Source organism: Apostichopus japonicus, chromosome 22 (assembly GCF_037975245.1).
Source record: "Apostichopus japonicus isolate 1M-3 chromosome 22, ASM3797524v1, whole genome shotgun sequence".
Taxonomy (NCBI): domain Eukaryota; kingdom Metazoa; phylum Echinodermata; class Holothuroidea; order Aspidochirotida; family Stichopodidae; genus Apostichopus; species Apostichopus japonicus.
The window spans coordinates 15,924,942-15,948,746 of NC_092582.1; the positions used below are offsets into that span (position 1 = coordinate 15,924,942).

A 23,805-nucleotide genomic window follows, 5' to 3' on the forward strand; every position below is an offset into this window, starting at 1 on the left:
TAAATAAATAATCTGCAGAGGAGAATCACTTTTCTACCAGGCAAGTTTGCATTTTATGAAATTCAAATTACAGAGGATAATTGGTTTCTATGGAAACATTATACATGTATCACATTTCAAGGCTAAATGAACAGGAAGATTATAATATATCGAGGTTGGGGTTTTCAATTAAGAGTGTAGAATATTTTTTTCTCTTGAAGATAATTGTTACATTTTCTGCCACTGAAATATCCCCTTTAATTGATTCAACAGATGCCATTTGGGACCACTGAACACACTTGACTAGCTACTAGGTGGTGATGGCACAGGTAATTAGATAAGCTAACATATTACTATCATCACATAGCAGGCAAGGATGATCTCATGTTGGTTCTCCCATCCCCCCCCCCCCAACCCCTATGTAGGGTCCCCATCTGCTATCAAACTAGCTACCTTGTAATCAATTCATTTTCCACTGCTGTTTAATTAACCATCATTACATAAAGAGTAGGCATTTCCCACCCCTTTTCTCTTTACATTTCCCCCACAACATCCCCCTCCCCCATCTACCATCCCTAACAAAGCAATTCCTTTTCTACAAAGCAATCATTATCATCTCAAACATAAATTCTACTTTGTAACAATTTCCATCACAGCAAATTTGCACAATATTCTGTCTTTCCTTTTAACAACACGGTTTTTTTTTTTTTTTGGGGGGGGGGGCTTTCTTTTACAAATGTCAATCTCACTGTTTATTGGTCTACCTGTTTCAAGTGATGTAACAGCTTCTTCAGTCTGTAAATAAACACAACAACAAGAAACATAACAACAGTCCAAATTTTCACATAAAAGGGAAACAAAATATAATTACTTTACTAAATCAATCACTGTCTCTCTCCTTTCCTGTTTCGTGGGAACTACTTAAAATTTGAAAATTTAAACTCAACAAAGTTCTTTAAACATTTGAGTCTCTTTTACATCAGAACCCTTCTTCACCAGATACAATTCAATATGCAGGATGAGGAATATTAATATCCCCCCACCACACCTCTCCCCCATCCCACCTCTCCCTCACCCCACCGCAAAATATGAGACATGACAAAATCAACCATATTGTTTGTCTAGCCGGATTTCTGCTGAAAGGAAGTGAAAAATGTGCAAGGCACTAAGACCAAAATATTTTCACTTTCTTGAATACCGTCTATCAATCCCTGAATTCGACCATCACCTGTCGATTACATCATTTATTAGTTTATAACAAACCTCGTCTGTTTCATCCTGTTTTATTTCATCCTTCCCACCTGCCTCTGAGTCTGCTCCCTGAGTCACTAGTTCTTCCTCAGTGTTGGTCTTCTGTTTAGTGATTGGTGGTAATGGATCCATTGCATTGAGAGCTTTATAAATCATCCAAGTAGGAATCCAATATGACAACAAAAAAGAAAGTAGATTATTTAGAAGGAGAAATTTTAAAAATTTTAAAAATTTATCCGCAATGTAGTTTTTAAGGGCAAACCAAATTATCACCACCTTACTTTCTAACTTTATTTCTTGGAAACTTGTTTCGATGGTATAAAGCAAAACATATGGCCAAGTATATGTACTTGATTTGTTGGCAGAGAGGGGAGGATAGCGAAGGGGGAGGGGAGGGTATATGTGAATCGTACAAAGTTTGTGTGGGACACATGCCCTCCTCTTCCCTTGCACCTTGCACACACCCCCACCCGCCCCCCCCCCCCAAAAAAAAATGAGAGAAAGAGAAAACACCTGCAGACCAGAAATCATGTAGTAACTGCATTGTTAATGAAATTGAAATTCTATTAAATATTTTACATTTTCAGTGTTCCATGATTCACAAGCAATGTCATTTCTATCTGCCTCACAAATGCTAAGGTTTCATTAAAGTTACTTTACTACAAGAGCAAGGGTACTTTTCCATTAATTTAGAAGTGACCTTAAACTGGGCTGTCTATAGACACACACACACACATACACACAAACTATCAGAAAGTCTACATAAAAGTACTTTCTGTAAGAAGATTTTCTCTCTTTTGTAGAAGAAAACATTGTTCATTGTTCATACCATCCAAGCACATCCATGCTCAGTTTACCTTTCTATTACTATCCATGGGAATCCCAGAACAATAACACATTAAAACCTGTGAGAATAGGATCCTATTTAATCTACAATCATTGTTCAAAATCCCCAAAGTACAGCCGTTGGCAATTGGAGCATTGTTCAGTTAAACTCACCATTGTTGGCAGTGTTGTTCTCACGTATTTCGAAGAATGCCCCATCTATTATATTCGTCATGTCGTAGAATACCTCTTCTACATCTCTGTCAACATTCACCTATAATGGAAATAAATGTACCAAAAGAGATTAACATCGGGCTCTGTATTTGAGAGACTAATGGAGGAAAACATAATTATGTTAATGTAAACAGGCTCAACATTTAAGGTTAATACCAGGTGTGGTGGGAAAGAGTGTCCCCCTCACAACCCTCCAGGTTCCCGGTTCTAAACCCTCACCGAGAACCAGATTCTTTTGACCTGTTCAAAAGTCGTCGTGCTGTGTTCTTGAGGGGAGTCTTCGGTGGATTTGGGATATCTGGTTTGCGATCTGGGGATGTTGGTATTCGAAACAACTTCATTTCACCATGTACTGCTGCATTGCAGGGATGATGGATGGGGTGCCATCCCATCCCACAGTTTATGTGAAAGTGATCAGATGTTGGGGAACACTCTCGTCTGACCAGGAAAGGGTGCGACGATTATACCATCGTCGATTATACGCCTGCTGTTGCAAATTCTCTCAACATTCCTCGAAAAAGAGAATGAGCGGGTGACCATCCAAGATCATCACATGGGATGGGTTGTTGGTTTTCTAACCTTTGTAATTCACTAAACTATACTTCACAAAGTTATAAGACTAAACCAACAGCAGTATAATATGAAGATAACTAAATGAAGACACCAATAACAACAACAACAACAACAGCAACGTAGAAAAAAAAACTCACTCTATGTAATACATTGGAGTGACCTTGAAACTGGTCAATGACTGACATTGTGCTTGTATTAAAACTACTGATTCTATTTTCGACGGCCTCTTCTGTGTCGTCCACCCTCAGGTTAGATTCCTTTCTCTTGTCCAACCTGAACTTCATACGATAGTCTTCACTCTCCAATGACAGGATCATGTCTGGCTTTCCAAACTAGGTTGAAAAAAAAGAAGGTAAAAAGCAATTATAAAATTATAGTAAATGGGTACAGTTCTCTAAAGAGGTAAAAACTATTGTAACACATCTAGATTATGTGGAAATATTATTTGCAAAAGCGCATGCACTATAAAGACCATTTTTCTTAGACACTTTGGCTGGTGCAGAATGTTCTTCATTAAATAAAACAATAGGCCAATTTCTCTTTGTTCTTGTGGTGGGGGCGGTGAGGGCCGTGGAGTAAGATTATCATAATAAATTAATGACAGTTTTAATAATTATCAAAATTCAATTGCAGAGTTCAAAAAAATAAAAAGCTATGCTTCTGACCTCTTTTTCAAACATTTGATATTGCTCTGTTGTCCTTGGAAAGCCCTCTATTAAGAAACCTATCAAGTTTTCTGGATTGGCCTCTAAAGTCTTGTCAACATCTGTCTTCACGGCTGTAAATGCAGTTTCCTATAATAGGGAGTGAACAGCGAAAGATGATTATATCATGGTAGCATGAAAATGAATAAGGTTACCATATTTTTTATTTTTTTCTCCAAAGTTGGACAGCATATCATAGGGGAGGAACATCCACAAATTCCACAATTTTTCTCTTTTTGGCAACCCACCAAAATATTTTGGCACCGTAAGAATGGTTGCAACACCGAGCTTGAATACCGGAGACTCCTGAGTCATGTTCTGTGACAAGATGATATAATACCTAGTTGTATTAGACTAAAATACAACCAATAAATGTAAGCCTTCTATATATATTCATGTGGGTGCAATCATCTCGCCACTTCATGAAATACTACAGCGAGATTGGACATGGCAATCATGATACCAAACATTGTTATAAATTTATTGTAAATTTTTTGGCTGTGATTTTTAACTCACCTCTGATACAAGTTTACCCACTTTGATCAACTCGGATAAAACTTTCCAATTTTCGTCGGAGCCCTCCAGTTGTTCAGCCTGACGGCGAAGATTCTCCCCAACTGAAATTAGGGCGAACCCCTCGTACCGTTCAGCGAGACGTTTGCTCTGTACGTCCTTTCCGCTTCCTGGACCACCTTCCGATAAAGAAAATTTGACATCGGAATATTACGCTTGGCTTATTCTGGAATGGTGAATTTTGTCTTTGTGTGATGCATGTGTTGGATCACATTTGATGTGAAATAATACGTCAAAACAGAACAGAACATCATACAATACTGATTGGTTTGGAAATGTGTGGGGGGGGGGTAATAAAAGATAAGTTGCAAATGTCCACTCTTCTTTTTAAAAGGAGTGGTGGGGGTAGAGTGGGGGAGAAGCTGGGGTGGAGTGTGAGGTGATAATAAACCAAGTGGCACTTGTAGAAACTCCTGAATTCCAAGTAGAATGAATGAATCAAGTAAATATCATGGATACATTTCTAGTTGATGACTCACCTAGGATGAAGACATATTTCAGGTTCTTCTTAACATCTCCATTGGTCAGAGCAGGAGGGATAGGAGGCAGAGGACTAGTTTTCTTCATCTCTAAGACGGAATGATCTGATGACAAGGGGAAAGAATTGTCACTACTTTAGGAGAAAGTTACGCACACATCTAACAATGAGGACATTGTATTGTCAGATAATTTGATTTTTCCCATTTTAGCTTATGGCTTTACATATATGGCTAAAAAATTTCTACTTTAGAATACATTCGCATCAGCTTGCTGAACGCTCACATATCAACTTTTCCTTAAATCTCGTCACTGATGGAGCAAGACAATTTCTATTTTTGTAATTACAAATACCTTTCGGTGGAAGCTGCCTCTTCTCAGAATTTGATTTATTTATGGGTGGCAACGGGGCCGATTGCTTTCCGCCATCTACAAACATGTGCCATTGGATGTTGTTTGCATCTGCTCCGTCTAGTTCTTGCAGACATTGCTTGAGGTAGCTGACATGATCCTCTGGTTTGTGGTACATCAAACCTGTCATCAAGCTCTACAAATTGAACACAAAATAAAATAAAGGCAAGAATGAAACTTTTGTACATACAATATTTTATCATCAGTTTGTTTTACATAATACACTAATGGGAGATTGGGAGTGAATGGGGAGGGGAGGAGAGGGGGAAGGGGAAGTGGGGAGAGAGATGTCATTCATTTCTTTTACATATCTTTTCTCTCTACCTTTCTTTGAATTCATATAATTGAAGTGACACATTGAAAAGTGAGTCAAAACAAATGATATATGACTAAAATTGTGAGAAAATTATTAACAAAACCTCTGTATATATATATGCCATAAAGCTTAACTGCACTCTGAATGAAGACCATGCTGTCTCCTAAAGAAGCTCTATCCTGCAAAATTGTCTTCTTCTTTGTTTAAGCATTATATCTATGCCGTGACCTGCTCTCAGACCTAGCTTTTTGATGACAATTAATAAATATTATTTGGTCTTTTCACTTGCATGTGTACAGTATGTCATACTTGATTTTAAATCCTTTCACAGCTTTTTTTACTCCATATTTTCCTAGACATATATGTACCTTCTATTGTTAACTGTATGACAATAGCACATTGAATATTCATTGAAAGATGGCTGCATATAACATTCTTATTCGGAAAGAAAAAGATAGGTTTATTACTTTCCTGATTTTGTTCAGAAGCGAGGGAGAGTACTTTGCAGGGAATATAGTTTATTATTGACATTTTGTGAAGCATCTGGCACCACCTCTAGCTGGATGCATGTATGTACAGCACTTAAGTGAAAGATATGATTTGAAGCCAAACATACCTTTCAATCTGTGTTTGATACTTAAGAAACCCTATGGCTACACATTTTAAGAATTCCTCTTCTTGTCTGTGTACATATTGTACTATTTTCAACCTATTATAAATATACATAACCATTTCTTTTCCAGGTTCTGTATTAATGGTGCTTTTTTTTTGTCCAGTGAATGTGTTAAAGACCAAATATGGAGGCAATTTTTGTTGTTGAGATTTTCCATTAATTTAGGAGTTTACATACCCATAATCAACATGTGTAAAAAATAATCTTCGAAAACCTACTATAACCCATCAAAAAACGACCACCTCTGGAATGTCTGAAAACAGAGATTGGCCCAAAGGAGCCTCTGGTCACCGTGTGACGTCAAAGTTTGTAAACCGCAAAAATCAAACGCTGATATAGGCACTGTTTGTACACAGATAGCGAACAATTGTACTGTTTTTGACTTCCAATTTCAAGCGTTTGAAAAGCTGTTAGCTTAAAACAAGAACACATGAAGGTTAACAACAAGTTTTAAGACAATTATAAGCAGAAATTTTAGTTAAATTGCTTATTTTATGAGCAAAATTTCCACTCAAATGGAGGCATCTTTTACATAGCGTAGCGTCAATAGGTCCGTACGGTACAATATACTTACATAGTACTTACTCGTTTTAATATCCAAAAGTATACAAACAAAGAAAAAGTATCCTGTCAATAAACAAATTTAGCAGTGAATATCCTAATCCACGTTTCTTGTTCAATCCTGGGCGAAAAACTACCGTGAGTCTGTGTAATTCCATAGAGTTAGGTCTAGTTGAAACAGGCCTTGACCAGTACTAACATCCCACAATCACAAGACAGTCACTAACGAAATAAAACGTCCGATCGCTACATACTACCGTTTTTATTCAACTCCTTGGACCATGCAGATGTCGGAATAAACAGAACGGACAATATTACACATGTATCAGGAACTCACGATACTGGAATACAACAAATGAAATAGATAAATCCTAACATGGCTATTTATACACATGCTGTGAGCCAACGCCGGTGAGAGTTGTAACTAACTACCGTACATGTACTAACAATGCTATACCCTTGGCACGGTACGTGTATATATATACGGTCATCTCTTACAGTAAATATATTACTGCCAATTGCGTGATATACTGTAATGTTACATGTAAGGACGTCCAGGGCGTGTTTACGGTCAATTTCACATTAGCTATGTCCGACCATGGTCCGAAACAGCTATCGACAGTATATAACTTTCACAGAATGAGACATTTGCAGCATACACAGAAGCAGGGTCATGCATGTGGACTCATGGGCATGAGATACTCCGGGTGCTGAAAAATCTTTCCGCGTGGATCTCAAAAAATTGATCCAAAGTCTGAGCGTTTTACGTCGGTTCTTTTACTCAGAAATCTAAAAAATGCTGATGCTTTTGTTGGATGAGGTATAACTGCAACCTCCAATAACACAGAATTGTGACATTTTGAGGGAAAAGGAGTAATATCGTTGATGTTTTTGGCAGCTCAAGTATACGACTTTACACACTAAAAGTATAGTTGTGAGTGAGGTATACAAACGCTGACGTCACATGGTCACCTGATGTCTTAGGAATGTTTCAGGAATGTCTGAAATAGAAGCTGACTTTGTGTCCCAATTTTCACTTATTTAACGTCCGAAATTGGTAAAGTTAATTACAGCAATGTAATTGGAGTCAGTTAAGGATTACATACAGGTACATGAAAAAATGGTGGGATTTTATGTTCATCGAAAAGTCTCCATAGTTGGTCTTTAAAGTTGTCAAATATGCAAGCTGCAGTTTCACACAAGCTTCAAATGAAACACATGGTTTATGATTATGCCCTGCCAGCCCACATGTAAGTCACTAAATTGTCATTTCATCTCCATGGACATGTTTCCTCCATTTTGATTTCATGTCAGTGGCCAACCTACTACTTACAGTATTAGGGGTTTGACACAATATAAGACTGCAAGGCATATTAAGAGCAGTAAAATTTGATAAATATGAATCTACAGTGCATCACACTTTGTTAGAAATCACAGCATTGTAGTAATTCTTAGTTTATCCATTGCTGTATTGCATAGAAATACTGTATCAGTAACAAACAACAGTAACTTATTGCTGTAATGTAATATTGTGTCGAGCCCGGCTCCTCCGATAGTAAAACTATATCGGGACTCGCGATAGAAAGGTACTGGGATATCTTGATGCCGTTTTTATGCTTCTTCAGGAGATGTCTCGAACGGAAGAAAACAATGAGTTCACAGAAAAACAAGTTGACGAGATAGGATTTGATTAATGATTCGGTATAATTTCTTCTCTGTCGATTCTCTTTACAAATAAAACTAAATTACAATGATTTGACTTGACTTGACTCCGTCAATTAAACAATTAGAAAGAGTGATGAAATGGTGACGAAGCAACGAACTGATCACGGAGCGCTGACGGAGTGATAAATTTGCTGATCAAGTGATAAACTTTGCTGACGGAGTGATAAATTTGCTGACGGAGTGCTCAAACTTTCGGCCTCCTTTTACTTTTAAACCTTACTTCCATAAAATCTCACTGCGCACAATCAGTAGGCAGCCAATAACCTGACCATCCTGTATTAGCTTAACGATATAAAAATAAGTGCGCTGGCACTGATCTGCCCTGATTGGTTGGGAGTTTGGAAGTCCATCCCCTTTCTATGGAAACTTCCATACCACGTGAGAGAACCTTCTCGAATGTTCCACAGACATAATGGAATCTATTTTGGGAAAAGGCCCTGTACCAAGATTCAATAAGATAGTTAAAAACTTCTCGTGGGAAAACTGAATCCATGACCTAGTTAAATACATAAGAGGCCCTGTAAGGTGTCTCGATGGAGTGTTTCGGTAACATCAAAGAGATGGTATCACTATTTCATAACATCCCCCTCAATCTTTTAAAATTTTTGGATACTCCAAAATTTTAACATCATACTGCTTTAACTTATCATTATCTCAATAAGGTAGAGTACTGTAAGCTCATTCACTAATATTCATTGACTTCAATAAATGGTCTTCATATATCTCAAAGGTTAACATCTTGGTTACGAATTATTAAAATGATCATATGGTATATACATTGACACTATCTCCATGAAAATTTTTTGTGTACCTCTTCAATACTGATGACATCATATGATGTAATCTAAAATATAAATGATATCATTAAGATATCTTAAAGTTACATGACACAGCAAAATATGCAGTATCTCTTACAAAATACATTTATGCATTTCATACAGTACATCAATAATACATTCATATCAAAAGTGAAATCATGCCGTGATTGGGGAGAGATCAGAGAAAACTTGACTTAGTTATCTTTTAACTGAACAGAACACCTTGACGTTCCATGCAAAATTCGTACACAAAAAAAAAAACCTTAAAATATTACAAACTCATTTACAAAGTACCTCCTCTTTAATGAAGGCAAAGTTTCAAAACTGCTCTGAAACCTTGTGAATCATATACATCCACTTCAAGAAAATCAAGAAAATGTGACTCGATAGCATGGTGACCCTAGGTATGCACTCCGAAATAATTCTAGTAAAGTACCAAAGTACTAGATATTCGATACCATAAAAGAGACCCCATAGACTATGACATCAACAAATCGTTCTTCAAATTTACATAATACTTAACATCTTGTTCTTTTAAACTTCTGGATGAAATTTACTTTTGCATGAATATTTGAGGAAAAGAAAATATATACATAAGTTCCTCAAAAGATCTATACTTTCATCTATACAAAACATCTATACTTTCATTTGCTTCGATAACTGTTGCTGTAAGCAAAAGTTGCACATCTTCAATGCTGTCTCTGAATAGCCTTCAATATAACATAAATGATGCAAATGTAAATATCCTTAAAATATTTCTCAATATATGAAAACCCATGTTGCTAATATTCCGGATATGTTCTAATTGCCGGGTAAACGTTTGAACGAATTCATAAGGAGAAAAAAGGTATACTCATTACACATTTGTTATAAAAGATGAAACTAGGTCACTTGGTGGCGTTTTTAACAATAAAGCTTATATTGTTACACCATACAGTACAATGACTTCCACTTAATAGGTATGCAGGTAAATGCCATGACGCATTCCATTCATACAATCGTGGGTAAAACACCTGTTCATCTGAACTTAAAGCAATATGCAGTTATACATACTAACCATATAATGTTTGCAACATCCTGCCTGGATTGCCTGTAATGTTCAATCCCTTTTCATGGAGAAAATTCATTATTTCCTCTGTGTTGGAATATTTCCCTACATTCCACCAAAAATCATGACTCTTAAAGCCTGATGGAAAACATGGTGTCTGATAGGTGACCAGAACCTGTAATTCACCCAATTTGTATCGAGCACGTTGGACTTTCATGTCTCCTTGTGGAGCATTTGCAAAAACTTTCTTTTGCCTTAATATGCTATCTTTCATGGAAGGATATGGAATTGCTAATCCTTCATTATGTGCTCTATTCTTTAGAAAGGATGCAACATTCATTGGCTTAGTGCTCATTAGACACATGACATGATCTGAAGTTACCCCTGGCAAAACGTTACCAAACTCATCATGAAACTCAATATGTGCATCTTGCATGACATTAACATTTTCTGCATTAGAAGTGTTACTACTCAAAACATTTCTCATTCGTGCAACCTTTTCACTTGATGAACCCTTCGTTTTCAAGACATTTCGCAATTTCTGAATGTTGGTGATATTCTTAGTTTCAGAAGATGCTCTTACAAAACATGGTTTAAGCCTGTTATAATTGAATACATCACTAAGAATTTCTCCTTTGAGAGTGGCCAACAAATAATGAGTCCTATCTAAAACTTGATGGATCACTAGTGGTCCACACCATTCTGCAGCAATTTTGCGAGAGTTCGCAGTCAAGGAGGAAGACGTTGGCTTATACAGATAAACTAATTGACCCGTTGAATAAACTGCACCTTTGTCCAGTTTTGCACTTATCTTAACATTTTGAGCATCTTGTTGCTTCTTTTGTAAGACTAACATTACCCTAGACAAATGATCAAATCGTTTCTTTAACAATGCAGCATATTCTCCATGAGATTGTGATAATCCTGCCATTGGATTGAATGATAAATTTGTAAGATTTGGTGGCTTACGTCCAAATGCAAGTTCAAATGGGCTATAGCTACCTAACTGAGGAGAGGAAAATGTGTTATATGCATAGGCTGATGTTGGGACAAATCGTACCCAATCCGTACCAAACTGATTTAAGTTCACTTTGAGGAAATTTGAAAGAGTCTGAATGTGTCTTTCAACCTGTAAGCTTCCATGATTGTTTACACTGATGAACTTTTGTTCAATGCCTAAAGCTTTACTTAAGAGCTCCACTAATTTTCCTGTAAGAGAAGCTGCCGCATCACTTATGATACAAGACGGTGGACCAAAAGTTGTGACTACCCTCTGCAATAATGCTTCACATATTGTTTCAGCATCAAGAGTCTTAAGAGAAACACATACAACAAATCTAGTGATCTCATCACAAACAACCATCAAATGTTTAAATCCTGTAGCCGTTGTGGGCATAGTCTTGAAATCCAGACTAAGTCTGTCAAAAGGACGATAAGAATCAGGAATGCGAGCATGATATTGTCTCAATTTGTCCGGTTTCTTACGGAATTCTTGACAACGGAGACATGCCTGAATATAATTACTGATGCGTTGAAACATATTGCGCAGATAGAAATGCTGTCTAATGGTCAAATATGTACGCATTACACCCTGATGATTACTTAACAAGTCATCATGATATCGAGATATTATCTGTTCCACCATAGTCTCAGGTACGACTAACTGAAGAGTCATCTCAGCATCATTAGTCTCATGCAAAAATATCCTGAATAACAAACTATTACATAACAAATAATCCTCTGCTTGAGAACGAACAGTTCTAGCATGCTTAGCATTACCTGGAATAATGTCGTGTGCAAAAAAATCATAAATTGGTTTGTAGTAAGGACAAGTTCGTTGTTGAATTTGCAACTCTTTTACATCAAATGGCAGATCATAGTTTTTGATCAGCTTTCCTTGAATTGCCTTCATGACTTTATTCAATTCCTTTTGCTTTGGAATGTGCCCTGTAACCAAATGATCAATGTTTGTTATGACTGGCTTTGGCTGAGAAAATAATTCTGGTGGTGGTTCTCTGACTACCTCTTGCACTCTATGTCTACTCTGATCCACTAATCTTGGCTCTGAAGGTTGAGAAACACTTGTAAAATTTGGCACCACTAATATGTCAGGACTATGTGTATGTCTATTTTCACTCGGCATAGTAATAGTAGGCCTTTGAATATATGTTTCTCTCTTATCATTAGAAACAACTGGTGTAGTCCTCTTTTGTGAATCACATTGTGGTCTCTGTGTAGCATGATCATTAGAATGTGTTGCCTTAGGAATGGATGTCCTTTCAACTCTATTTGTTGATTCTTTGGCTGGGGAATCCTGCTTAGACTCCTTTGTGACTTTATTTGGAAATAAATCTGGAATTTTGACTCCCATTGACCTTGCCTTTGACCTTGTCATGATTGGATTAAATGTCTCCTTAGGTGGAGTTGAAAAATCCTCATAAGAACTGATCTCTTGAGCAACCTGATCTATTTCAGAGTGGAATTCCTGTGGTGCTCTAGACAAATAATCTGCCAAAACCAATTCTGAACCCTTCTTATAACCAACCTGAAATGTATATTCTGACAATTTGAACAGAAGTTTACGTAAGTGTGAAGTTGCTGGTTCTTGTTTCGATTTAAACAATTCAACAATGGCTGAGTGATCAACATATGCCTCAAATTCTACATTTTGCAATAAATGTTTGAATGCTGTCACATTAATAAATAGACCCATCATTTCTAATTCAGTGACACTATACCTCTGACATGCTGGTGGTAATACCTTAGAGTAATATGCAATAATATTCTCTTTGCCATTAACTCTTTGTGTCAAGTACGATCCTGTTGCTACTCGTGATGTGTCGCTATATAATACAAAACGACCATATTTCTGTGGCATATGCAATATAGGTGGATTACACAACAACTCTTTAATACTTTGAAATGCATACTGATGTTCCTCTGTCCATTTAAATACCTTTCTTTTACGACTCAAATGATGTAATGGTCTCAATAGTGCTTGAATATTTGGGAAAAATGAAGCCACATAATTAACTGCACCTACAAATCGTCTTACTGACTTAATATTGTGTGGTTTCGGTGTGTTCCTGATCGCTGCACATCTATCATGTAAAGGTTGGATACAAGCCTCACCTTCTGGGGTTATTGAGAGCAAATGTCCCATATATCGGACTGAATTTTGGAAAATGCTACACTTTTTCGGAGAGATTTTCAATCCGTTGTCCATTAAAACCTTAAAAATTGCCTGTAGGTGTTGTTTGTGAGATCGTTTGTCTGCACTGTACACAATAATATCGTCATGATGAGCAATACAGAACTTATTTGAATTTGGGATCGTTGCCAAAATATCATTAATTTGCGACTGAAAGATCGCTGGAGATAAATTCAATCCCTGTGGTAAGCGTTTATAATAATAATGCTTTCCTCCATGAAATGAAGCAATACCTGTATATTGTTGTGCATGAACACTTAGTGGCAGACAGAAGAATGCAGACTTTAAGTCAAGAACACCTAAAATTTTGGCTCCAGAGTACCCTATGGTACGGATAGTCTCATTCAGTAATGGAAATGGGTGATTGAGACGTTTTATTCTACTGTTCAAGTAGCGAAAATCTGTGACAACCCTTTTGTCTTTTGTTCCCTTCTTTGGAATGAGGAAAACCGGTGAAGTATAAGACTGATGTCCTACCGCTAAGATTCCTAATCGCACTAATCTGTCAAGCTCACTGGCGACAATGACTTTGTCCTCATCTGAAAGTCTATAGGGACGTATGTAAAACGGCTCATCATTAGTAAGCGTAATATCAGCCTCATAATTTGGACAGTGAGATAATTCACCATAAAGAGAAAATGCATCTCTATGTGAGTCTAGAAATTCATAAATGCTTTCTGTTTCTGAAGCATTCAGAATACTTTGTTCCAAATTAATGTTGTCTCTCATGATTTCCTGTTCGGATTTGGAAACCAGGGGATCATCGGCTGTCAAATGTGGATATCGATGTAAATTATATCGTGTAATTTCATCACGATTCTCTTTGGAGTCTGAATTGGTTCGAAAAAGAGACGGTTTTTCGATGTCTCTCATGACATTGAGAAAATCTAGAGAATCAGTAGGTATGTCTTCTGTGACCGTAATGATATCTGCTAAATCTAAATGAGCCACTGTGCGAGAAGGATGCAGAAAAAATTTCCGATTACCCATGTTCCTTAGTAGAATCTTTGTTCTACCTTTATGCATTTTCACTAACATTCGTGAAGGACACATACGAGATATTAGAGGAAACGGTTTAATAACTACATCTGCATTTCGTGCATATAGTGGAAGACGTCCCTGTACAGTAATGTATCTTTGCTGACCTGGGTAAATAACAAATCTCTGCACTGGCCTAAGGAAAACTTTGGCTTGTTTAATTCTAAAACAGTTTGTGGTAAAGTCCAAAGAACCATTCAATTCCTTCAGAGTTTGACTACCTAATATTAAGTCAATACCTGTCAGGTTTGCAGCAATTAAAGCAGAAAGCTGAAATTCATGACCTTGAATTTTGACCTGAAATGTTATCGTGCTATACGCATGAATAAACTGACCATTACCCAACTTTAGGTTTACTACATCAACTGAAACTGGTTGTATAGAGGATAAATACTTTGAATTTTGCACTGTAGAAGAAGAAATGATAGAGCGTGTCGCTCCACTATCAAACAACAATGAAATTCCTTTACCATCATGTAACGTACCTCTTACAAAATTACGTGTGTCCAGTTGAATATCCACATTACGGTCGTTCCCTGTATATTTAGAACTAGGAATATTACTATTCTTCCAAATATTATTTGCTTTACGTTTCGATCTTCCTTTACTTGGTACTTTGTCTGGAGTCACTGTATGATGAGTGCAATCATAAGTGCTCCCTACTGAAAATTCTGTGTTGGTACTTTCTTTACATTAGCCTCCATTTCATGGCTTAGGCGAATTTGGCAATATTGTGCAAAATGACCTCGATTTTGGCAGTAATGACATGTGATTGAAGGATTAAAATATGGTAACCTTCTCCTGTTATTATTCTGACCTGTCCTAGGACCACGAGAATCACGAGAACTATATCTTTGCCTCATATCTTTTGGATTGTCTTGCGATTCTGACCTACGTGACTGATCAAACTTGGTTTCTAATTCCTGAATTTTGGTACACAACTCGTGTATCTCAGAAGATGCAGAAATAGTTGGAGTCTGAACAGAAGATGCTTTGTCGTGCATTGCCATAAATAGTTCGGAAGAAGCTGTGGGTTGACTTTGGATTTGTAAGTCAAAATAGCACTGTACTTTCATGACCAAATCTGCAATTGTTGCTTGTGGTGATGCAGACATTAACACTGCTGAGCGACATTGCAAAGGCAGGGTCGAGATGAATTTATCTCTAATTTGGTCCTCGCCATAACTCAATTGTGCTGCAGCTTTTGAAATTTTGGCCAAATGAGCTTGAGCTGTATCACCTGGCGTATAGCTTAATGCATGAAATGCCTGTGATTTAGCGTAGGAAGAAGTCCCTGGACTGAAACGAGCAAGGAATTGCTTGCGCAGATCAGCAATAGTTGAAAAATTTTTGTTTTCAATCCAGAGTCTGGCCTGGCCTTTAAGTGTTCGCTTAAATATGCGACATATTTCATTAAATTCTTCCTCTACAGGTGGAGTTTGGGACGGCAATTTATGCAACTCTAAATAATCTTCAAATCCCAAATAATGAGCTTCGGCTAAATCTGCATCAATTACATCGCCCTGAAATTGTGATGGCAAAAAATCAGTGGGCCTATGTTTCTGCATAACATTAACAGAGGTAGAAGTTTCCTGTTCACTGACGGACATTATGCCGCATACAATTAAGCTAGTTATGAGTATACAACATGAGCCTATACCTAATTTGAACACACTATCGACCGCAATTAAATACAAATAACAAATATGCAATACATGGACACGATTAAAATAACTTATCGGTACACTCTGATCTCAAATAGGGGTTGGGATACAAATTGGCATGATTTCACTCACCCTTAAGTTTAACTAAGAACTGGTAGTGGAACTGCAAACGATGATTGAAGTCCCTCGGCTAGTAGTAGTAGTAGTAGTACAGTAGCAGGTAGGTAGTAGCAGTAGCAGGTGGGCCTACATCTCGTATACTGCAGATTCGTTCGCCGTTAACATCGGGTCGAGCCTAGGCTTAGATCGCGAAAATGTTCAGTTCTGATGTTTAGAGCTGTAGTATTCTACGTACTAGTTGCGCGAATGTTCAAACGCGAACTGCATGCTGGGTTGATTAACGTTAGTGTACAGATCAGTGGTTCCGGTGTACAGACTTAGGCCAGTATAGGCTGACTTCCCTCGTAGAGTGTGTATGTTAGGCTAGGTCGTGAACATACGTTGTGTTCCTCGTTAGGTCTTCGGGCCAAAAAAAAAATCCTTCTGTTCGTTATTGATCGTAACGAACGAAGTTGTGAAAAGTTCCGTTTCCGTTGTACGTGTTCCTGAAGAAAGCAACCGATCTCCACCATGTAATATTGTGTCGAGCCCGGCTCCTCCGATAGTAAAACTATATCGGGACTCGCGATAGAAAGGTACTGGGATATCTTGATGCCGTTTTTATGCTTCTTCAGGAGATGTCTCGAACGGAAGAAAACAATGAGTTCACAGAAAAACAAGTTGACGAGATAGGATTTGATTAATGATTCGGTATAATTTCTTCTCTGTCGATTCTCTTTACAAATAAAACTAAATTACAATGATTTGACTTGACTTGACTCCGTCAATTAAACAATTAGAAAGAGTGATGAAATGGTGACGAAGCAACGAACTGATCACGGAGCGCTGACGGAGTGATAAATTTGCTGATCAAGTGATAAACTTTGCTGACGGAGTGATAAATTTGCTGACGGAGTGCTCAAACTTTCGGCCTCCTTTTACTTTTAAACCTTACTTCCATAAAATCTCACTGCGCACAATCAGTAGGCAGCCAATAACCTGACCATCCTGTATTAGCTTAACGATATAAAAATAAGTGCGCTGGCACTGATCTGCCCTGATTGGTTGGGAGTTTGGAAGTCCATCCCCTTTCTATGGAAACTTCCATACCACGTGAGAGAACCTTCTCGAATGTTCCACAGACATAATGGAATCTATTTTGGGAAAAGGCCCTGTACCAAGATTCAATAAGATAGTTAAAAACTTCTCGTGGGAAAACTGAATCCATGACCTAGTTAAATACATAAGAGGCCCTGTAAGGTGTCTCGATGGAGTGTTTCGGTAACATCAAAGAGATGGTATCACTATTTCATAACAGTAAACACACATAATGAAACATGTTCACTGATTTTGGCCTATAGGAAAAGTGACACGACGTGAAACCCCAGGCCCAACACTCTGAACCGACAGAATAATCGTAAATTCTCACCTCAAAAAGCTGTGGGATTTCTCTCTTGGAGAGATACGTCCTAGTATCATCTTTTGAAGTCATTTCGTAATTTCGAATTAAAACTGATCTCTAAAATCTTCAAAAATGAACCTGTTCAAGACATTTTGTGTCGCGTAACGTGATGGTTACCAAGGGAAGGTGACAATTTGTTGTCACTAATTAGGATAATTTAGATAGAAAGGGGTGCGTTTTGAAGCCTTTACCCAATCAACGCTCACATAAAATCATTAGTGAGGCGGGATTGATGGCTGGCAAAAATGAATATTCATATCCGATTTCCAAAATGGCAGCGCCCTGTGCAATTTGGAAGCGAATACTATCGCTGATTGTGATTGTCGTTTTGATCAGCCACTTGTCGTTATGTTCTTCACACGAGGTAAATATATAAAGTCGGTGGATTGCCGTTTCGACAATGAGGTTTCTCTTCCCAAATGATACCATTGTACGTAACTTACGGAACCTAACAAACAAGTAACAGTAACACTAGTAACACTAGCACACAGTAACACTACAGTAAGTTAGGCCTAGCCTAGCGTTAGGTATTGCTTCAAAGTTCAAGCCTCAGTCAAGGTAGGCCTTGCTTAGTTATAGCACTCCATAGCAAGTATACATTTCAGGCCTATGCTTAGTCTCACTTTAGCCCATACTCCCAGGCGTCAAGTACGTTTGCTTGCATAACTAGGCCTACACTATTATTATAATAATTATTAGCGCCACAAGCCCCCAGCTTCCACCCCTCCCCTATCAAGTCCCCAGTCTATCAAACTTATGACTTTGACAGTAATTGACAAACTTTCAACCCTAGGCCTACCTCAGCATTCTTAGCTTCCTATTAAATATATACTAATTTCATTTCTTTTTTCCATGATAGGAAACTGCTGAGACATTTTTCAAAAGAGGACACACCAACAACTGGGCTGTATTGGTAAATTTCCTTCTTGAATTCTAGCCTAATTTACATAGTTCTTTGTTATATTAGTCCCCACCATCCCAAATTATGACACTAAATAAATTTTATTGCACACTATGAGAAAACATTTATGTTTTTACACACAAGTTGCGTGTTGTTTCAATCAAATCCAACTGGAACGTTTACACTTTATATGTGACAATAACATTAAAATATCTCCTTTCTTTTGTAAGTAATATTGCTGTTTACAATAACCTTCTTACTCCTAAAAAAGCAGCAACAAATTAATTCTTGACAAGCATCACTTTAAATGTTATTTTAGGGCAATTGCCTTTGTATTGTTTATTTTTCAACAGGTTTGCACATCCCGGTTTTGGTTCAACTATCGTCATGTTGCCAATGTCCTGTCAATGTACCATAGTGTTAAACGACTGGGTATTCCTGACAGCCAAATTATATTGATGCTAGCGGACGATATGGCCTGTAATCCTAGGAATCCAAGACCAGGTAGAACCTCATGGTACTTCTCGGATAATATTCAAGAGATGGTGCACATCCTTCAAATAACCAGGAGACATTTTACTGAATTGTCTATTAATATCTCAAATCGAGAAATACAAAGCTGACCCAATTTCTTCAGATCATTAATATCAGTCTAAATTAAAGTAAAGTGTCCTGTTCCTGCCTTATAATCTTTGTTTTGATTATTAGAAAATCTCTTGTATTAAAAGTAGCCCAAGGTTAATTGTTTGTACTGTGGAAAGTTTCTCCCCTTCTCCCTTCTCCTCCCCACTCCTCCATACACTTTGTCCTATTATTGTAGCCAAATCAATGATGGAAAACTGACTATATAATACCAAACACATTTGAAAAGAGCACAGACAATGTCTCTGCGCATATGACACCTTCCAAAACTAGAATCATCAGCTGATAAGTGATGCAGTGTTCTGCTTGATAGTCGAGGAGTTAAATGGCAAATGCAATAATATAATTTAGTGTTGATAATACATCATCTCTAGGCATGCCTTAAGTGCAGGCTTCAAAAAAATGCTATTTTCCTGTAATAACTATGTAGGTGCACTGGTAAAGACAATATAAGATCTGTAAATAACATCTGATGTGTTAATTTGTTTTACAAAATATATATTTTGGAGGGCCTGAAAAAATGCTAGTTTATTAAATTTAGATTCTGACAAAACAAGTAGGCGTGTGATGCTGTAAGCCTATACCCAGCAGTATGTAGGTGGTATACCATACAGACGTTACCTCCTTCGTTGGTTTTGCCTTTTTTTTCGAATTAATAAATCTGAGCGTCCACCGTTGTTTTAAAGTGCAGTATTTATTTACATTTCCCACTCAGCGTCAGTGTTCAACAATGCTTACCAGCACATCAACGTGTATGGAGATGACGTGGAAGTAGACTACAGAGGATACGAAGTAAGAAATAATTCCAAAACACTTGACGTATACATAGATAACTACTGCCACGCAGATAGGAGACAGACTCTGGGCTAGAAGCGTTTAAAACAGACAAAAGACTTCAGATCAGGAAGTCTGTTATTTCGTATGACAAACCTTTAAATCATACTGTAGGCCTATGACACTTTCATGCAGATGCACATACTGTATTACTATATAGCCTTTATTCCAATTGACATTGACTGAAACTGTTTTGCCATCGAGTGAATAACGAGTTGGTTCAACTGAGAAGTATAGTGCAGTCATTTTGTGAGATTAGTCGGCAATACTTTCTTTGACACAAGTCTGGTTTCCCACCGCAGGTGACAGTTGAAAGTTTCATCCGTGTTCTGACAGGCCGCCTCCCGCCGAGCACGCCCCGTTCCAAGAGACTGATGACCGATGACCGCAGCAATGTATTGGTCTACATGACCGGTCATGGTGGGGACGGATTCCTAAAATTCCAAGACTCTGAAGAAATATCCAGCATAGAGTTAGCAGATGCCTTTGGTCAGATGTGGCAAAAGAGGAGGTATTAAGCAATTGGAAGTTTTGTGCAGCTGCTTTGCATTTTAATTATTGTACAGTATTTTACTTTCAACTGGATTCTGATGAAACTATGACTGCAACCGTGTGTGCAGATTTTGTCCCAACCCTGATCGAGAAAATTAGTTGAAAATAATCTTGAACAGTTCATGAAAATAAAACATCGTCAGCCCCAATTGTTTTATTATACGAATAAGTCTTACGACCACCTTCTTCATAATTTGATACTCGTCATGTTATACGATGCATTTGCGGCATCTTTTCATGAAACGTCACTTCCCAGGCCTGCATTCCTTACTTTTTTCTGACCTATCTTTAGATATCATGAGGTGCTGTATATTGTGGATACCTGCCAAGCTGTCTCAATGTTTCAACAGTTTTATTCTCCCAATATCTTGGGCGTTGGAAGCAGCCAAGTGGGGGAAGATTCTTTATCAGTGAGTGTCTCTTTATCTGTGATTCATGATACTGTAAGAGTGTCTAACATTGTCGAACATTGGAGTTGTATTCTGGTAGTGTTGATTTAGAATAAATGAAAAACTGACGGGAAAATCGTAGACCATGGAATAAAGAGCAAAGAAACAGGGGCTTACTTGCAGGGACTGTAACCCAGAGGTACATAACTTGGCTCGAAAACTCCCATTGTAGCCATATATTTCTTTGAGTAAGTTTTTAATTTAACATCTCTCAAGATATTTTGCAAAATTCTTTGGGGGGGGGGGGGGTGGGAGGAGGTACATGAACCAACATGAAACATCTGGATGGGTAGTACTCTTTGTAATTAGTACTCTCTGTGATACATTGCGAGCAGATGGCTGATATATACAATGTTGACCAGTGCTCATTTGACCATTCACTGATTCACCGATAGTTGAGCCAATGAGTGACTGTGTGACAGTGATAATTTTGAATGTCAGAAAGAGCTTTGCTAGTTGCCGGGGAGACTTTTCTTTTTGGAAAAGCGAGACAGTCTTGATTAATCGGGACGTATGGCGACCCGAGTTGTTCTCCAACCGATACAATGGCCATCAGTTTGGTTAAATCGATCCGTACTGATATTTGTAATTTAATACATCTTATAAATGCATAAATCTAAATGTAGTTCAAATTGTTCAACATGTAAACTGTTATTTTTATAAAATAAATCTTTACATACAGCATCATGTGGATTCAGCCATCGGAGTCTACATTATCGACAGATACACGTACTACGCACTCGAATTCCTGGAGAAAATTACGACCACGAGTCAAAAAACGATGGACGATTTTGTAAGTGTTGAATCGTTAGGGTTGTCTGTTTGTGCTGTAATTGTGTTAAAATGTCAATATTGGCTTGAAATTGTGAGCAGAGAAAGATGTTATGATGTGAAAAACTTATGATTTGCATTGACAATACAAATTGACTTTTGAGACACAGAAAACTGTTTCCAGGTTTTGAAAGACCTAATAGATGGTTTTCTTTAACACCCATTATATTTCCCATAATTACCGTTTCTCATTTCATTTTCAGTTTAAGGTCTGTCCATACAACCAATGCCATTCACATACAGGTTACAGAACTGACCTGTTTCAGAGAGACATCAGCAAGGTCTTGGTGACCGATTTCTTTGGAAGTGTGCGTAACGTTGAAGTATCCACCAGTCGCTTACCTCTATCGGAAGTAAATCACACAAGATCTAAAGTGGAGACAAAAGTCTCTGGAGGGACGTATTATTATGTGGATCAGTTTCCGTCAAAGCCTGCGGAAAACAGTGAGGTAAGACAAGTTGCAGTTATAGTAAAATTCCTCCTTTAACTTCTAAGGGGGAGAGAGGGTAGTAGGGGTGAGGAGGGGCAGGGGACTGATTTAATTATTGGAAGATCCTACCTTACAAGCGACCTAGCACTTTTCTTAAGGAGGACCAAGCGACATTGCACATTACATGGACAACAATGTTTGGTTTCCTCAGTTTTCTAAATGTTTTTAAGTCCAGTAATGTTACACATCTCAAGTGCTTCGAAGGTGACATTGTCAAAAGTTGGCATTTCTAGGTGACCAGAATCCCATATGTAGATTTGAAGTTTTCATTGGTTGGAGCTTGAATGTTGAATCTTGCCACGCTTCAGGTAGACTACCCTGGGTCATGTGACTTCAATAGTCCAGAGGTTTATTACATGTTGGTATCAATTGAGCTATTTCTATGACCTATTAACCAATAACCATGTGCATTTTATAAGATAAAAGATTCCTTCAGTAGTGATCTGTTGCTAACTTTACATGACTAATTCATGTACATTATCATGAAAATTATAAAGCTATATTTTCCTGGTATGGAGCATGTGTTGTAGGTCCATCTGTAAGCGGTTCGACATGATTGATTTGATTTCTTCTTTTTATTTATTTATTTATTTAACAGGATAAGAAACAGAGAGTCCAGTTTTCCAATCAGTTTATCATTGCCAATACTATCCTCTTGGCTATTGCTGCGGTGGTACTGGTTTCAAGGAGGTGACGATGTATAGAGAGATATAGGTGAAATCTGATGAGGGGGGCGATTCATCTCCAGTGAAGATGTTGCCAGGTATAGACTTCTGGTAACTCCTGGTGGATGGTAGTCGTCGCCTTAGGGAAGCATTACGTATCAACGTCTAGGTTGTGCCTCGACAGGAACAAGAGGAGGGGATGTATGGTTAAAAACGGTTTAAAATGGTTAAACGAAGCTGTTTTAGAGTTCAGCCCTAGTTTGCTTCCCAACAAACCTGAGGAAAGTCAGTAAATGAGGTCAATATTTAAAATTGACACCTGTCTGAAAAACACAAATTTAGTAGGAAACATGAAGGTATTTACAAGCTGTTCTTGTATATTGCGATAAAATCAGCATAAGTTCGATTCTTTGACCATCTCAGGAATATTTGTTGTCTGTATCAACTTTGGCATCCAATTATCCACGTCTTTACTAGGAAATGTTCTGGTCTGTGAAGGATATGCAAAGGGAAATGCAACCTTTAGTTCCTGAAAAAGGAAAATTTTATCATTGGATAAACCCTTAAAATTATGCCTTTTGATAAATAAGGTGATTTAGGTAGTTCTCACTGAGATTGAAATGCCTTCAGGGTCTATGGTTATACATGGTTAGGGAATTGTGTATGTACAATGTGCAAGTGTTGTATTTTTGAAACATTGGTAAGAGATGTCAATTTGTTAGGTTTTCCTTTCATGGCTTTATGATTGTGTGCTGTCAATCACTTATCATATCTGTGGTCAAGGGTAGGTAGATGGGG

General features: G+C 37.7%; 2 protein-coding genes across 3 annotated transcripts in view; one reads left to right on the forward strand and one right to left on the reverse strand.

The window, feature by feature from the left end:
- LOC139964091 (uncharacterized) overlaps positions 1–17,812 on the reverse strand; it is a 38,855-nt gene extending 21,043 nt beyond the window's left edge. Inside the window, exons 1-9 of the mRNA XM_071965441.1 lie at positions 17,610–17,812; positions 4,971–5,163; positions 4,619–4,723; positions 4,083–4,258; positions 3,528–3,656; positions 3,000–3,194; positions 2,230–2,329; positions 1,243–1,373; positions 744–774 (exon numbers count right to left, since the gene is read on the reverse strand). Of these exons, the coding sequence (XP_071821542.1) occupies positions 744–774; positions 1,243–1,373; positions 2,230–2,329; positions 3,000–3,194; positions 3,528–3,656; positions 4,083–4,258; positions 4,619–4,723; positions 4,971–5,163; positions 17,610–17,672 (1,123 nt within the window). The 5' untranslated portion in view covers positions 17,673–17,812. The remainder of the gene's footprint in view (positions 1–743; positions 775–1,242; positions 1,374–2,229; positions 2,330–2,999; positions 3,195–3,527; positions 3,657–4,082; positions 4,259–4,618; positions 4,724–4,970; positions 5,164–17,609) is intronic.
- Positions 17,813–17,853: 41 nt separating this feature from the next.
- LOC139964310 (GPI-anchor transamidase-like) lies at positions 17,854–23,804 on the forward strand. Of its 2 annotated transcripts, none has more exons than XM_071965811.1 (9): positions 17,854–18,006; positions 18,502–18,555; positions 18,897–19,047; positions 19,901–19,977; positions 20,322–20,530; positions 20,864–20,981; positions 21,703–21,813; positions 22,055–22,300; positions 22,941–23,804. In XM_071965811.1, exons 1-9 carry the CDS (start codon positions 17,875–17,877, stop codon positions 23,034–23,036), a joined length of 1,194 nt encoding a protein of 397 aa, XP_071821912.1. In that variant the 5' UTR covers positions 17,854–17,874; the 3' UTR covers positions 23,037–23,804. The 2 variants fall into 2 exon arrangements, with proteins under 2 accessions (XP_071821912.1, XP_071821913.1); XM_071965812.1 differs by lacking the exon at positions 17,854–18,006 and adding an exon at positions 18,028–18,072.
- Position 23,805: the final 1 nt, after the last annotated feature.

What these genes read in the sequence shown, in the direction of transcription:
- LOC139964310 (XM_071965811.1), top strand. Translation starts at nt 17,875, where the DNA reads ATGGCTGGCAAAAATGAATATTCATATCCGATTTCCAAAATGGCAGCG. An exon ending in CGTTATGTTCTTCACACGAG is followed by an intron (nt 18,007 to 18,501) that starts GTAAATATATAA and finishes TTTCCATGATAG; the next exon opens with GAAACTGCTGAGACATTTTT. An exon ending in TAGACTACAGAGGATACGAA is followed by an intron (nt 19,978 to 20,321) that starts GTAAGAAATAAT and finishes TTCCCACCGCAG; the next exon opens with GTGACAGTTGAAAGTTTCAT.